The 15,655-nt window shown below is 43.1% G+C and overlaps 1 protein-coding gene across 1 annotated transcript; it reads left to right on the top strand.

Moving 5' to 3' along the window:
• The first annotated feature begins 2,868 nt into the window (after positions 1–2,868).
• On the top strand, positions 2,869–15,519 carry pcyt1aa (phosphate cytidylyltransferase 1A, choline a). Its single transcript, XM_035171247.2, has 9 exons — positions 2,869–3,217; positions 9,159–9,272; positions 10,069–10,165; positions 10,379–10,495; positions 10,973–11,124; positions 11,279–11,357; positions 12,110–12,252; positions 12,372–12,560; positions 12,997–15,519. The coding sequence occupies exons 2-9, from the start codon at positions 9,159–9,161 to the stop codon at positions 13,213–13,215; spliced, it is 1,110 nt and encodes a 369-aa protein (XP_035027138.1). The 5' UTR covers positions 2,869–3,217; the 3' UTR covers positions 13,216–15,519.
• Positions 15,520–15,655: the final 136 nt, after the last annotated feature.

The following is a 15,655-nucleotide window of genomic DNA, read 5'->3' as shown; positions in this document are numbered from 1 at the left end:
TGGAGACAAAAACATTGGGAAACAGATAAATGAAATGAAATAAGTTTCAAGTGACAAACTATTGAGTGATTCAGAAAATGTTGTTTCAAATGAACCACCACATGTTATGGACATGCTGCAATATGTATTAGTGATAAAAAGCTTTTTGTCATTGGCTGGACTGTATAACTGGGATCCTTCAGGTATCTGTGAAATAGCAGTGTAACCCATACGATTCTAAAGGGGGATGTGCATGTGTTGTAGTGTTGGTTGCCCCACTCACTGACACATATTTCATTATCAGCAGTTGCCCCATGTGCAGAGGTTTGAGTTCTCTGCAGCGGCTGCCAGTTTGGTTTTGATCTGGCCCCTTTGCTGCATGTCTTCCCTGCTGTCTTCAAAAGATCTTAAATCCAAAAAAGAAATATGAAATAAGAACAAGCAATTCATATGCTCTGGCTAAACTCTGGACAAATGTCAACCATGGCTCAGTCAGGTAATATATCTGTTTTTTTTATCTGATTTGTACGTACTTCATTAAATTCTCATGTCTTCTTTTTGACCCATTTTGACTTTCTTGCTTTCCATCTTGCTCAGTGACTGTCCACCCATCCGCTGTTTGACATTTCAACAGTGAAGCAAATTCTATCCTACAAACCAGGAGGTGAGGCTGCGATCAAAGAGCACAAGAAGGAGACAGGCAGTCTGAAGGAGTCCTGCCAGGTGGCTAATGGTGAACATCGTACTGTAATTGCTCTGTGCACATGACAAAAATGGAAGGGTACGGGCACCTATTACTCTTAAATGATATACATTTATTTCACCTGTATACTGGGACAAACAGCTGCAGTACAAACTCAACTATTTTCAGAGAGTGTAAGTGGGAGAAGAAAAACATTATTTTCCATTTTTTTCCATGTGGCAGTTTGACAGTGAACTGAAGAGATAAACTTTCTGAATGGATGAAAGATCATGCTACTATATCTTTAGAAAATAAAAAACAACAAAGATTCCAATGGGTTTATAATGACATCGTAAGTTATCCTCCATTGTTTTGTGATGGAAAAGGTAAAATATGACCTCTTGTACCCAGCTATTGGTTAAACTATGTCACAACACTTTTTAAGTAGATGCTTACTTGTGGTGTGAAATCTCTCCTGGGCGACATTACACACCTCGTAATCATTTTAATGCTCTTTTTATGTATGTATTTTGGAGACCATGTCGTGGTTGCATTACTGTGGCGTATGGCTTTCGTTGCACAACTTTAACACTTCACCTTCAGGGTATCAATTATCATAACATGTGCCCCTCTGATCCTCAAGTCAAATTACACCTTGTCATGGAGCTCTCTGCAGGAAACGAGAGGATCAGCTCCAGAGAAATGTCTTCAGGTCATTCCAAAGCGACGCTTCCTCTGTGCTCTTTGCTCAGCCACTACAGCCTCTATATACACTGAAAGCAAGTCGGTTCTGACTCTGATCACCATGCTGGAAATGTGGGCCTGGATAGTTGGCTGGAGCAGACTTTTGTTTTGTTTGTAGGTCCAGACAAGGTTCAGCACTGACTAGATGTTTAAGCCTCAACTAAACCTAAGCCAAACCACACTTTTCAAACTTAGTCCAGGCTTAAGTTGCCTCAAAAAAGTGGTTTAAGGCTATAAGAATTGATAACTTCCTGATTTAACACCCTCTTCATCATGCAGTAAGATAGAAGCCCCCTCTCCCAGTGCTGATTGGTAATCTGTAAACAGAAATACCACTTTAGACGATTAAGTTTGAAACTGATACACCGTCATGACTCCATGGGCTACATTCATGTCATGGAGCCATTGTTAACATCATTAGTGTAATTAGTAACACAAGTAGGTTTGTGACAAGTCAAGAAGTCTGGGGTGAAAAAAGACAGTGGTCAAATGTAAAAAATAAATAAATAATGGTCTACATTTACTCAAGAACTAGATGTAAGAAATATCGTATGCATATTTTTATTTCATACATCTACTCCAATCGATTTACTAACAATGCTTCTGTCATTTACTAAATTAAGATTTTGACTCCACAACAAGAACACTGTTTGTAATATAATACTTTTTGTATTTTAAATTATGATTTTGCTACTTTTACTTAAGTATGAGTTATTTTTACTTCTCCCACCTCTGGAAAATGTCCATGCAGTGAATGACACAAATAGAGGTGGAATTTGTGAGCTCAAGAAAAGATAAGATAAGATACGATAAGATGAGATAAAACTGTATTGATCCACACACAGGGGGAATACAGTTGTTACAGCAGCAGGCAGGTCAGAATGTAAAAAAAGCCGTAGAGGCCATAGAATAAAAAATAAAAAATATAAATAAAAAATGTTGAGTATGTACATAATATACACCATTCACTGTAGTGGTTTGTATAGAAATAGTATAAGTAATGTGTAAGTAAAGTACAGGGGCAGAGGATGATTGCACGAGCAAGTAGAAAACCAGTTTGTACATAAATTGTGATGTGCAGATGACCCAAAGTGCAAAAGGTTATTTTCTGTTAGAAATAGTGCAAGTAGAGTAGAATAGTATGAGTAGAGGTGACATGAGAAAAATAACAGTGCAGGATTATATTTTTCATTTTGGGTGGTTTGGGAGTCTGACAGCAGAGGAAATAACTGTGATTAAAAAAAATTATGCATAGTATTGGATAAGTGAGGAATGAATGGACGCACAAAGTAGGTCAATGTACTAAATGCAACATTAACACCTCCGTAAGAATAGTGTTACAAAACGCAGGCCAGCTTGTGGAGGCTTCCCTGCTGCCACGTGCAGTACCTCCACTAGGTGGCAGCACAATAAAACAGCGGAAGTGCTGTTGTGGCTGTCGTGTCGTCATTTCCCTTAAGGAAGTCTAAGTTTTGTAGTTCCTGTGCAGTTGACCTGTCAGCGTTGTAGTACAAGCTGTCACTGCCGCTAATTTATTTGTCCTTCTGGAGGTTACAGTCTCCCAGCGGCAGCGACACCAGGGCTTCTCACGCTCAGGACTGTTTGTTCTCACTGTCGCTGCTGCTGTCAGCTAATCGGCGAGCTAACGGCTAAAGTTAGCTAACGAGCCCACCAACTTGACAGCTAGCTTGCTGGCTAGCTAGCGCTCGACGGTAGCTAGCTGCGTTAGCTATCCAGGCTGCTGCTCGTAGGAGGGGAGGAAACCGCCCACTCCTGCTAAACTACCAGCCATTCCGGACAAAAGAGTGAACGGTAAGTGAATACAAGCCGAAAGCAACGAGCTACCGTTACCTGGCTTTACTTTACGGGATAGTTAGCACCATGGTTCCAGGGGTTCAGTGTGTAGTCCTCGGGGGTTTGACAGTGGAGCTTCGGTGTAACCAGTTCAACTCCTCGGTCATCTGCTTCACTCTCTGGGTTAACTTCACTGCCATGAGTCCAGCTGGGGGGCAGTGTGCGGACTCAAGCTAACCTTTGGCGTATTTATTTCTGTTTGTGACGCCATATGTTAAAATAAGCGATAAAACCGATGTAGGGAACATTGTGTGACATGCAGATGAAGCCTGTGGTGCTCAAAGTTGGGTTCAGGGACCAATAGGAGGCCGGGACAGGATCCCAGTAAACTAAACTGACCTACTGATTTCTCTACATGAACTTTTCTGTAAGATCAATCACAGGAGACCACACTGACTTATTTAGGGACCTCCATAGTTGTAACCCAAACCACAGTATTCAACACTAATAATAAGTATGGTGAATAAAAGTATGTTAGCATTGTGCTATGCACATCAAGCACACATAAATACTGTAGACAGTGGTGGACTGCACATAGGGAGCACTGGAACATTTCCTGGTGGCCTGATGGTAGTTCTGGTCTGTCCAGGGGTGGACTGGGACAATAATTCAGGCTGGGAATTTGCTAAGAACCAGGCACAGCCAGAGCGCATGGAGCTGGGGCAGACACCCGGGGACCCTGGACTGCTCCACTGGCCCAGCCACAGAGCGCACAGCCCGGGCACAGTGCCACCAAGCCTGGGGGTCACCCCCCAGGTCAAGCCAGAGAGGAGCCACAGGCAGAGTCGTTGCTAAGCTTCTTCTTCTTCTTTGTTCGGTTTATTGGCAGGTGGCACCAACATCAAGGTGCAATACCGCCATCTATTGTCTTCATCTTCATCTTCTTGTTCAAACTTCTCCAGAATGCTCCGCCTAACAGTTGCTAAGCAACATCCAATCAACATTCTAAATTATTACATATTGCTTTAATCTTCATCATTAATAAATGTTTTTAAATAATTCTAAAATTCCAAGTGCCTGCCTTCTCATGAACAGTATCTCTGAGGCTTCTCAATCACTCCCTCACCCAACTACTCACACACACCACAGTAAAGTAACCCAGGAAGCCATGCACAGCTCTACTGGCTCAGCCAGAGTGTGCACAGCCCGGCCACAGCAGCACCAAGCCAAACTGGTAATTGTCTCATTAAATGGGTTCACACGTTCTGTCATGAATCTCTGTTGCAACACATCTGGTTAAACAGGACCTGGCACTGTCCTTTTGTTGTTTTCTTATTATAGCAGCCAATCCAGCTATGATGACATGTAGTCCTCATGTAAATCTCCTGTCAGTGTTTAGTGGGAGCCCTGGACGGCTTCTCACGCAGCTGCTGCAGAGAGAAGAAAGCGGCCAGGTGCTTTTGCAAGCGTTTGGATTTGTGGGATCAAATAGCTGGCACCACCAGCAATATGTAGTGCCACGTCAGTCACTCATTATACTTAGTCACGCATGCATAACTGACACAGCAGCAGTGGTCCGGACTGGCATTTTTCAGAATTAAATGCATGTTCAATTTAAATAAGGAGGTAATGGCCCCTCCCTTTAATGACCTGTGGCTTTATTTTTGGTGGCTTGATGGAATGTGTGGAATGGGGCAGAGTCTTAACCCATAACACAGAAGCCCTCTGTTATGGGACCTCAGCACTACTTTCTATTGTCTCTGTAATCCGACAGATATGTCTGGAGTCACATTGTCCTTGTAGATGGGATCTTAAAAGGTGTTTCAAACTCTGTTTAGGGAATGTGGTGTTAAATTCCAGTCCTGTTCTGAAAGGATACACAGGACAATTTCAGGCTCGCACTAATCACTGAACTTAGACTTCTTGGTTTATTTCGATTTGTGTAGTCATTTAATTGACAAAAAAAATCAATATGCAACTATTTTGATTATTGATTAATCATTTAAGCAATTTTAAGTGAATACTTGATGGTGCCCATCGTGGCAGATGTCTCTCTCCTGAAAGCTGTGTGTTTTTGTTTATTTTCATTGTTTTGCCACTGCTGGCCGTGAACAAGGTTGACACACTGATAACCTACGACTGGCAGACATTACTGGACATTGGCAGGTAACATTTCGAACAGTATGAACCTGCTTTAATCCCAAATTGTATTGTCCGACCGGAACGCTGGCCTACACCGCAGAGACGCGCACCGCCACCCCCCGAGAGGAGCAGCAGCCAGGGGAGACAGGGGGACAAGCGTCGCCAGGGGAAGCAAGGGGGCCTCCACGTTAGGCTAAAAGCCCGGGCTAACCGACCACCACTGCCCAGCCTGCTGCTCACTAACATGTGCTCACTGGAGAACAAGATGGACGAACTGGCTCGATCACGCTGTGTTCCAGCCAGGCTACGAACACATCGTGAAACCAGGGACTGCTGCGCTTTGATATTCAAGGAGACTTAGCTGTCATCCAACTGCCCCGACTCCGCGTTACAGCTGCAGACCCACTCCATCTACAGAGGTGGTCGCACAGCTGACTCCGGTAAGAACAAGGGAGGAGGAATGTGTGTTTTTGTCAACAACTCGTGGTGTGTGGATGTACAGACTGTGTCCAAACACTGCTCAGCAGACGTGGAAATGCTGATGCTGAAGTGCCGGCCCTTCTATTTACCACGTGAATTCAGCGCTGTTTTCCTGGTGTGTGTTCACGCCAACTCAGCAGCAGCTCTGACACTGCTCCATGACGCCATCAGCATGCAGGACACTGCACACCCTGACGCAGCATTCGTAATAGCGGGAGATTTTAACCACTGCAACCTACTGTTCTGCCTAAATACTACCAGCATGTCAAGATACCGACAAGGGGGAAAAACACACTGGATCACGTGTATAGCAATATACGTGATACCTACAAAGCCTCACCCAGACCCCATTTTGGATTATCAGATCACATCTCTTTAGTCCTGTATCCAGCCTACAGACAGCGCCTCAAACAAGACAATCAAGGTATGGTCCCCTGAAACTGAGCTCATATTACATGACTGTTTTGCTAGTACTGATTGGGACATTTTTAAAGCTGCATCCACATATGAGGACTCAGACACAAACATAGAGTATGCGTAACATGTGTAACAGACAGTACCTGCATTGAACGTGTAGTGCTTACTGTACAGATCTGTGCATATCAAAAGCCTAGGATAAATAACCAGGTAAGACACATGCTGCATGCTCGCTCCACCGCTTTTAAATCAGGCAATGAAGAGGAATACAGGCTGGCAAAATACAGACTCCGGAAGAGCATCATCAGGCCAAAAGACTGTACCAACAAAAGCTGGAAGGTTTCTACTCGGCAGCTGATGCCAGGCAGATGTGACAGAGCCTGAAACCCATCACAGACTATGGTGGCACTAACTCAGGAATAACAAACTATAACACCTCCTTACCGGATGAGCTGAACACATTCTACGCTCGCTTCGAACAAGCCCATCAGCCACAGAAGTCCTTAGAATATGGAACACACAACCCACTGCTCACTGTGTCAGCAGCTGACATATGCAGAACCCTGAGGAAAATCAATGACCGCAAGGCCATGGGCTCAGACAACATCCTGGAATGGGCCCTCAAGGTATGTGCTGCAGAGCTCACTGATGTCTTCACCACCATTTTTAACCTGTCCCTCACACAGGCCACAGTTCCGTCCTGCTTTAAAAAAATACCATTATCCCTATCCCCAAGAAAAACCCAGTAACCTGCTTGAATGATTACAGACCAGTTGCACTTACACCCATTATTATGAAGTGCTTCAAGCGGGTCATACTGGGTCACATCAAATCCACCATTCCCTCCACACTGGACCTCCTGCAGTTTGCATACCGGTCCAACAGATCTACTGAGGATGCAGTTTGTACTGCCCTGCACACTGCCTTCTCCCATCTAGAAAACAATCAGTATGCTTTTCATTGACTACAGCTCAGCATTCAACACAGTCATCCCAGCCAAACTAACAAAGAAAGTGTTCAGCCTAGGACTGAACCCCTAACTCTGTGACTGGGTCTCAGACTTCCGGTCGACCACAATCTGTCAGGATTGGAAACATCACTTCCGGGACATTATTCATGAACACTGGCACTCCTCAAGGATGTGTACTCAGTCCCATACTGTACACACTCTACACACACAACTGTGCAGCCTCACATCAAAACACCACAATCCTGAAATTTAGTGATGACACAACAGTCCTGGGTCTCATCAGTTACAACAATGAATCAGCCTATCGCAGGGAGGTGGAGGACCTGGTGCTGTGGTGTCAAGACAATAACCTGTCGCTCAATTCCAGCAAAACAAAAGAGGTGATAGCTGACCTGAGGAAAGGGAGGAGTCAACACACACCATTACACATTGGTGAGACTGAGGTGGAAAGGGTCGACACCTTCAAGTTCCTCGGCGTCCACATCAGTGAGGACTTCACCTTGACCCACCACATCACTCAGTTGATCAGGAAGGCACAGCAGAGGCTGTACTTCCTGTGGAGGCTCAGGAAATTCAAGTTGCCATCAGGACTCCTCTGCAACTTCTACTGGTGCACCATTGAGTCCATTCTGACAGGCAGCATTACAGCATGGTATGGCAACAGCACACAAACAGACCGCAAGCGACTGCAGAGAGTGGTCGAATCAGCCCAGTACATCACTGGAACGACCCTCCCATCTCTGCAGGACATCAATCAGCAGAGGGTCCTCAGAAAAGCCCGGAACACCATCAGAGATCCCACACACCCCCAGCACCACCTCTTCACTACCCCCAAGCCATAAGACTGACTAACATCTCCAAGCCACTGCCCTTATTTCTGCATATGACAATAAAGCCTTTGAACCTCTGAACCTTTCTTCTTCTTTGTTCAGTTTATTGGCAACCAATGCCAAGGTCCATTATCGCCATCTATTGTGTCTTCTTCTTTGGTCTGCCCACCTGGAATCTCCCTATTCCAAAAATGAATTTAAATGCGACTCAATGAAGTTACAATGCGCTTATGCTATGAATACTTGATGGCTACAGCTTCTTCATATTCTTTGCTTGGTTTATTGGCGAGTGGCAACCAAAACCAATGTGCATTACCGCCATCTAATGTGTCTTCTTCTTTGGTCTGCCCACCGTTCCTGGAGATACTGCAATACCAGGTCTATGCGTGAAGTGGACAGAGCAAGCGCCTATTCCATCTCCCTGTTCCAAAAATCTATTTAAATGCAACGTAGTCTCAATGACGTTACAATGCACTTATGCTATGAATAATTGATGGCTACAGCTTCTTCTTCTTTCTTTGTTCAGTTTATTGGCAAGTGGCAACCAACATCAAGGTGCATCACCACTCCCCCCTGGCTGGAGTGTGAATCAGTGCAATCCAGGTCATATTCAATACTTTTGTCCAATCCTGTCTCTTTCAGATAATGGAGCATACTCCCTATTCCAATGGTAAATTTTATTTACAGGCTCAGTTCTTCCACTCCACAAAAGAATTGAATATGACCTTGATAACTGATTCACACTCCAACACAGTAGGTGGCAATGCACCTTGACGTTGGTTGCCACCCGCCAATAAACCCCCAAATTTGTTTTAAGTTGAAACAGATTGCATTAGCTTACTTCACTTCATTTCTTTTATGTTTTTTGAAATCCAAGGCATCCTGGTGGTTCACTGAGCTGAGGCACATACTGTCATCTTTCTATTACTGGCTCAATGCTGACTCAGGATATGTCATATCCCATAACCTCAGACCTTTCTAGATTTACAGTCTGTCTGTACAGTATACTATGTAATGCATACTGTTATGTATTGTAGAGGTCATATCCAGAGGTCATATATGTTGTATTGGAGATATTGGAGACAGTATTTTTATTGTTTTTCTTTGGCTTTTGACCCAGATGGAAGCCGAAAGCTCCAGTGAGATGCTGCTGACCAGGAAGAGAAGAAGAGAGAGCTCCAATGGGGACAAAGATGAGGGCGAGAGGCATGTGAAATTCCCCAGATGCACTGTGGTGAGCCAGCTGTCACTAAGCAGCATATTTGTCCAACACTTTTCATAGGTTTTGTGTGTGTGCGCCACACAGACATGTATAATATGTGGATGCATGCCTACAATTTAAGCATAGATTTATGGTGAATGTTAAAAGAAGGATACAAATTTTAAACTTCAAGTCCCACAGCATACATAATTAACATATTACTTTTTTTACTTCTCTTTCGAGGTCTGAATCTCTTTTTTATCTTTTGTATGTATTGCCATTTATACAAGTCAAATTGTTTATCATATTCTGTGTATATTGCACATGATTGCAAGGACAGCTAAACCCAAGTTTAACACAAAGAACACTGAGCAATAGAGATTTTAAATATTTCACATGTTGGTTAATGTCATTTGTTTATACAATTGTAAAGGGACTACATTTATATCAGGCTGGACACCACAGGTCTCATTCACCCTTTCACACACATTCAAACAGCATTTTTAACAAGCTTCTCTATCACACATCCCATTCGAACAGTGTTGGCACAGTCGCCAGTTGGAAATTGGACACTTTGAACTGCAGACTGGAGGAGCAGGGGATCGAACCACTGACCTTCTCATTAGTGGTCCTCCTGAGCCACCGCTGCCTAAAATGTCACCACCTGTTTTAAACCAACAGCGACCTGCTAGTTATTAACATCAGCCTTGTTTTGTCCAGGAAATAATGTTATATAAACCGAGGGAATCAGTACAGTGTAAAGCAATGATTTCTGTGTGACACAGTAAAAAACTCATAGCCTTTCATTCTGTTGGTTCGGGTCTTTTAGGGACTGAAGCACCCTGCACCTTTCGCAGATGAGCTGGAGCCAGCTGATAAACCCTATCAGAGGGTCAACATGGAGACGGCCAAGAGGGGAACACCACGTGAGTCTGATTCTTTCTTTAAGCTCATGGCTCTCGACCTCATTGCACTTTTCTTATTCCAGTTTTTCCTCGTATTTCTTATACACATTCTCCTTTTGTTTTTCTACCAATATTAGGACATTTCCTCTGAATCTTCAGTACAGTTATACGAATACAATCTTGGCTTCACTTTTAATCTTTGGTCTCTCGTTTGTCTTGTCTCTCTCCGTCCAGCTGACAGACCAGTGCGGGTGTATGCAGATGGCATCTTTGATGTTTTCCACTCTGGTCATGCCAGAGCTCTCATGCAGGCTAAATGCCTCTTCCCAAATACACACCTCATCGTTGGAGGTAACTATGACTCTTCTGTGTCTGTGTGTGTGTGTGTGTGTGTGTGTGTGTGTGTGTGTGTCCATATTTCACAGCAGCTGACTTCTATCAGCTGCTTCTTTCATAAGTGTGAAACTGTACACACTGAAACACTATCGAGATAACATTACCAGTCTGATGAATTTAGACTGAAATGAATCTGGTCAAAGTTAGAATACTGAGAGTGAAACGTGCAAGATAAGGAAAGATAACTGTGGTATTTGCTAGATGTTCTTAGGTTTATCATCTTCAGCTTATGAGTGTCCACCACATTTCACATTTTGATGCTTCTGATCAGTGCTTTTTATCAAGTTGTATTTTTCAGTGCCCATTGCTTCTCTTTCCTTTTTCATCAGTTAATGACTTTGTTTCCGCGGGAACCAGATCGTGCTTTAATGTTTTTCTTTTCGTAATGTTCTGTAAATATTAACTTCTGTAAATATCTCTAACTGTCCACAGTGTGCAGTGATGACCTGACCCACACATACAAGGGCTTCACAGTGATGAATGAGGATGAGCGCTATGATGCCATCAGACACTGCCGCTACGTGGACGAAGTGGTGCGAAACGCCCCCTGGACGTTAACGCCAGAATTCCTCGCAAAACATCGCGTGAGTGGATTAAAACATTTTAAACACACAGTTTAAGAATTATGTGTTCAGACAGTTAAGAATCTTTAGGTGAGAAACCAGAAACAAAATGTTTGTACTCAAAGAACTACTTTTGAATCCACTGTGTTGATGTCTGTTGTATTGACCTCTCCAGATTGACTTTGTGGCCCATGACGACATCCCATACTCCTCAGCGGGCAGTGATGACGTGTACAAGCACATTAAAGAAGCTGGTGAGTGTCATAGTAACCTTAAGGTTGTGTGATGACAAATAATTACACAATACAGTTCAGTGTTTACAACTCTTGCACATTTGAGACTTGATACCATGTTGGATTTAAATATGTGTTTTCTTCAGAAATGTCTTCAACTGAACTGCTAGGAAAGTTAGAGAATATATAACTCATTTTAAATATCATATTTTTCTATTCATACACCATAGACACCCTTAGGATAAAAGCAGTTTGGTTAAACATAGTATTCAAAGTCTACAGTGACACTGACCTGAGCTGCATTTGATACCAGGAAATAGATACTAGATAACATGTTCCTCCTTTATCGGTCTGTTCACATTCTTTCTCTGTGAGAACCTCTGTGGCTGCAGTCGGAGCGATGCGGGTCTGATATTCATCTTAAGGGATTTCTCTTGACTCAACATTTGTTGGGGATGACGAATACAAGATTTTTTTTCCAGACTAAACAATGTCAGCTCACTAATGACACTGAGACTCTTGAATATACATATAATAGTAATGATAATAACTTTATTTGTATAGCACTTATCTAAACGAGGTTACAAAGTGCTTATAATATGCTAAAATAATTACACTTCTGACCACCCAAACATTGAACCTCTATTTACAAATGGGGAGGAGGAAAAAAAGGTCCACCTTCACTAAATTAATTTGAGTAATAAAACCCTGATTATATTTGTAAATATGTGACATCTGGAGTCTACTCTGACCTTTGACCCCGTGTTTCTCAGGTATGTTTGCTCCGACCCTGCGGACAGAGGGCATCTCCACCTCTGACATCATCACACGCATCGTCCGTGACTACGATTTGTACGTGAGACGTAACCTACAGAGAGGATACACAGCCAAGGAGCTCAACGTCAGCTTTATCAACGTAGGAGACTCTCTGCTTTGGTTTAGTCACGGGAACAAAAAGAGTTTTGTTGGCACAATGTGTATTTATATATGTGTTTTGAAGTGATTCATGGCCTTTGCTGTCCTCACTCTCGACAGGAGAAGAAATACCACCTGCAGGAGCGCGTAGATAAGGTGAAGAAGAAGGTGCGTGACGTGGAGGAGAAGAGCAAGGAGTTTGTGCAGAAGGTGGAGGAGAAGAGCATCGACCTCATTCAGAAATGGGAGGAGAAATCCAGGGAGTTCATCGGCAACTTCCTGCAGATGTTTGGACCTGAGGGAGCTCTGGTGAGGATGTCACATCCGTAGTCCCACTGTTGGTTGCCCAGGGAGCTTCTAAGTGTTAAGCTCAGTGACGCATGGTATAATATACCAACTTGCCTTGATTTATTTAATAGTAATTATTAAATGTTTTGGTTACATTCAAGTAGTCTGTCTTCTCTGACTCTTAGCAAGAAAGTGAATGAATATTTGTCTGAAAGTGTAGCATGTTGTTACATTGTTATATGAAGTTAAGATTGTAATATTAAGCACATTGCAGTGTTTCCTCTAGGACGTTTTTTTACCAGGGGGAGACTCTGCTGATCTGCTCTTCACGAATCATTCACACGTAGAACTGATCTTTATAGTAACCTGATTTACCAGGGTTTATTCCGCCACTCGCCCAACGTCTTCTAACATTTCACTGATTGTTATTTAACTCTACATGGCTCCGCCTCCACAGAAACACATGCTGAAGGAAGGAAAAGGCCGCATGCTGCAGGCCATCAGCCCCAGGCAAAGCCCCAACAGCAGCCCCACCCGCGAGGAGCGCTCGCCGTCTCCCACTTTCCGTCTCCCCTTCTTCACCAAGACCTCCCCTCCACCCTCACCTCCGCCCCACCACAGCGGCGCCCGCGGATACCTCATCAGCGAGGACGACGACGAAGACGACGAAAACTGAATCGTCAGCTTTGTCGATCCACGGCCAGAGTGCTACCAGTTAGCTGAGCTGTCGAGTAGCGTGGTTTTCGTCAAGCTCCTGCTTCCATCTTACGTTCTTTTCATTTTATTTTGATGTTTAGCACCTCAGTGTCACGTTAACTTTAACAACCAGTTTCTCCACAGCTCTTGTTTTTAAACAGCCAATTATGTCCCTGTGTAACGGTCAGTAAAAGTTACCACTAGTCACTTGAGTTCTTTGAAAATTCGTCTCATTAATCTCAGTCACTTTTGATGTTGATTTTTATTAGACAATGCCACTTAGGAATATCTGCACGTGTCACACTCTGTGTCGCACTCTGTGTCACACTCCGTGCACACTTCCATCTCTAACGGTGTTCTTCAGGTTTGCATTGTAGGAGTTTGTGGTTTTGTTCTTGTCATGACTTTAGCGGGAGGGGCTCGCAGGGGTTTCGGTCACTTGTTGGAACAGCACATGTTGCCTTGGTGTGCGAGAGGTGACGCTGTTGAATTTATCCTGGAGTAGGTCAGAAAACTGAAGGTTTTAATGATCTGCTCATTTAATGGGGCAGTTTGCTAACATGAAATCAACCCGGCTTTTTATTAACTACCAGGGGAAACAATCAAACCAGAGCTGAATCTGAGAGTAACGGTGTTAATCGTCCACTGAACAGCAGGTTTTTTCTGAAGTTTGTCGCCTGCTTTGGGGCTGCGTGCGGCTGCGTGTATGTGCATGTGGTGTTTTTTGCGTACAAGCTCTAAAATAACATTGGCATGTTTGAATTGTCTCCTGTCAACATTCTCCATCTGTTGACAGTTCTGGGTTCAGCTTGACTTTACTGCATTTAGTAACAAATTTGCTTACACGTTTGTTTTTGTTTTTGTCTGCGGAAGGAAATAGGTCTTTGAAAGAGACGTATCAAACTGGACGCCTTTTTAAATGTGGCAGAAGATAATTCTCGTAAGGATGGCAGGGAGAACCCCTTGAAATGTTGATGTAGAAACTTATTTTTGTAGATTTCGTCTTTCCTTTCTTTATCCTCTGTACAGATGTGATCTTAATCATCACCCTTGTAGAAGCACTTTTTCATGCTGAGCCAAGAATCAACGTGAGAAAGGCTGGACTTCTTTCCTTTTTTGTGATGCAGATCTGGGCCATTGGGGAGTCAGCATTTTCCCTCTGATACACATGATGCTAAGGGAGAGTTTGAGGTTTTAGAGAACAGTCTCTATTTGTAAGAAATCCCGTCTTTTGTTTAGTTGGAATTATGAGCACAGCAGGTTTCTTTAATGTGTTCCCCTCATTGGTCACACACAAATACACACAGAAATACACACATGGATCTGGGGTTTTAGAAACCAGGCACTAATCAGGACTTTAATTGAAAAGAGTCTGTGCTGCAGTCTGTGTCTGCGTAGAGCTGCGTGTTTGTGGCCTGGACTGAGTTTCACATGTGGGTTTGGGTTTATGTATCGGTGAAAGTCCAGTTTTTTTTTTTGTAGCTACCTCCTTCTTCCCTAAACTGATTCTCTTTTCTTTAGATGAGCACAAGGTGTGAGCGTTATAATTTTTCCTTTCTGAACAGAGCCATTGTTACAGCACTGAACCAATGTGACTGGTTAAATATTTGATTTTCAGGCCTCGGTGTGTGTTTGTGTGCGCGCGAGTGTGTATTCATCCTGCATCTCCAGTGACAATAAAGCATGTGTTGTCTCCTATATAACCGATAATGAACCATCACAGGTGACCTGAAGATGTAATGCAATACTGTTAAGACGACTCCAATATAAATGTTGACGGATCAATCTGTTCTAGGCTTGGTTTCTCAAAAGCACCTGTGGTTTAAAATCGGTCTTTGCTGCAGCGATAGAAACTGGCTCGAATCTCGTGTGTTGTATGTCCGATTTTAAGATTTGCGGAGGAGGGGGTAACGGTAAAGAATTCCCAGTTATAAATGTTCTACTTTTGATCTTTAAAAGTACAAAACTCGACTAATCTGCTGAGGAAATCCAGCCTAGATTTTGGTGCTAAGCTACTTTTGGGAAGCCTTGCCTTGATTCTTGTGGAATCTGTTCTTTTTAAAAATCAGTGTGAAACTTCTCAGAGCATGTTGTCCATGTCGGTAAAAGACTTGAGGGGCGAGTCAGTGACAGCCACTGCTGCAAAGATTAACTAAATGTAAATGTTTTAACAGCAAGTGTTTTAATCAAGTGTTATTTTACTGTTTGGGGTTCATTTTGTTTTACGTCCTGGATGTAGAGGAAGAAGACAGGAAAAATGTATTAAACAATGTCGGCCAAAGCATTTCCTGTCGAGTCGTTTTCCTTCTGCTGGGTTTTATATTTCAATAATCACAATCAGGGACTTTATTCCTCAACTTTCTATTTGAACTTCTGTTGGTCAGTTTTCAGGCCAAAGCCACATCACAACCAATATTACC

This window comes from Hippoglossus stenolepis, chromosome 11, assembly GCF_022539355.2.
Source record: "Hippoglossus stenolepis isolate QCI-W04-F060 chromosome 11, HSTE1.2, whole genome shotgun sequence".
In the NCBI taxonomy this organism is placed as follows: domain Eukaryota; kingdom Metazoa; phylum Chordata; class Actinopteri; order Pleuronectiformes; family Pleuronectidae; genus Hippoglossus; species Hippoglossus stenolepis.
This window is presented reverse-complemented; position numbering and strand designations above follow the sequence as displayed.

Bases quoted from the DNA above. Each gene is read 5' to 3' on its own strand.
- pcyt1aa (XM_035171247.2), top strand. From the start codon at position 9,159: ATGGAAGCCGAAAGCTCCAGTGAGATGCTGCTGACCAGGAAGAGAAGA. The intron at 12,253-12,371 runs GTAGGAGACTCT...CACTCTCGACAG, and splicing joins TCAACGTCAGCTTTATCAAC to GAGAAGAAATACCACCTGCA. The intron at 12,561-12,996 runs GTGAGGATGTCA...CCGCCTCCACAG, and splicing joins TTGGACCTGAGGGAGCTCTG to AAACACATGCTGAAGGAAGG.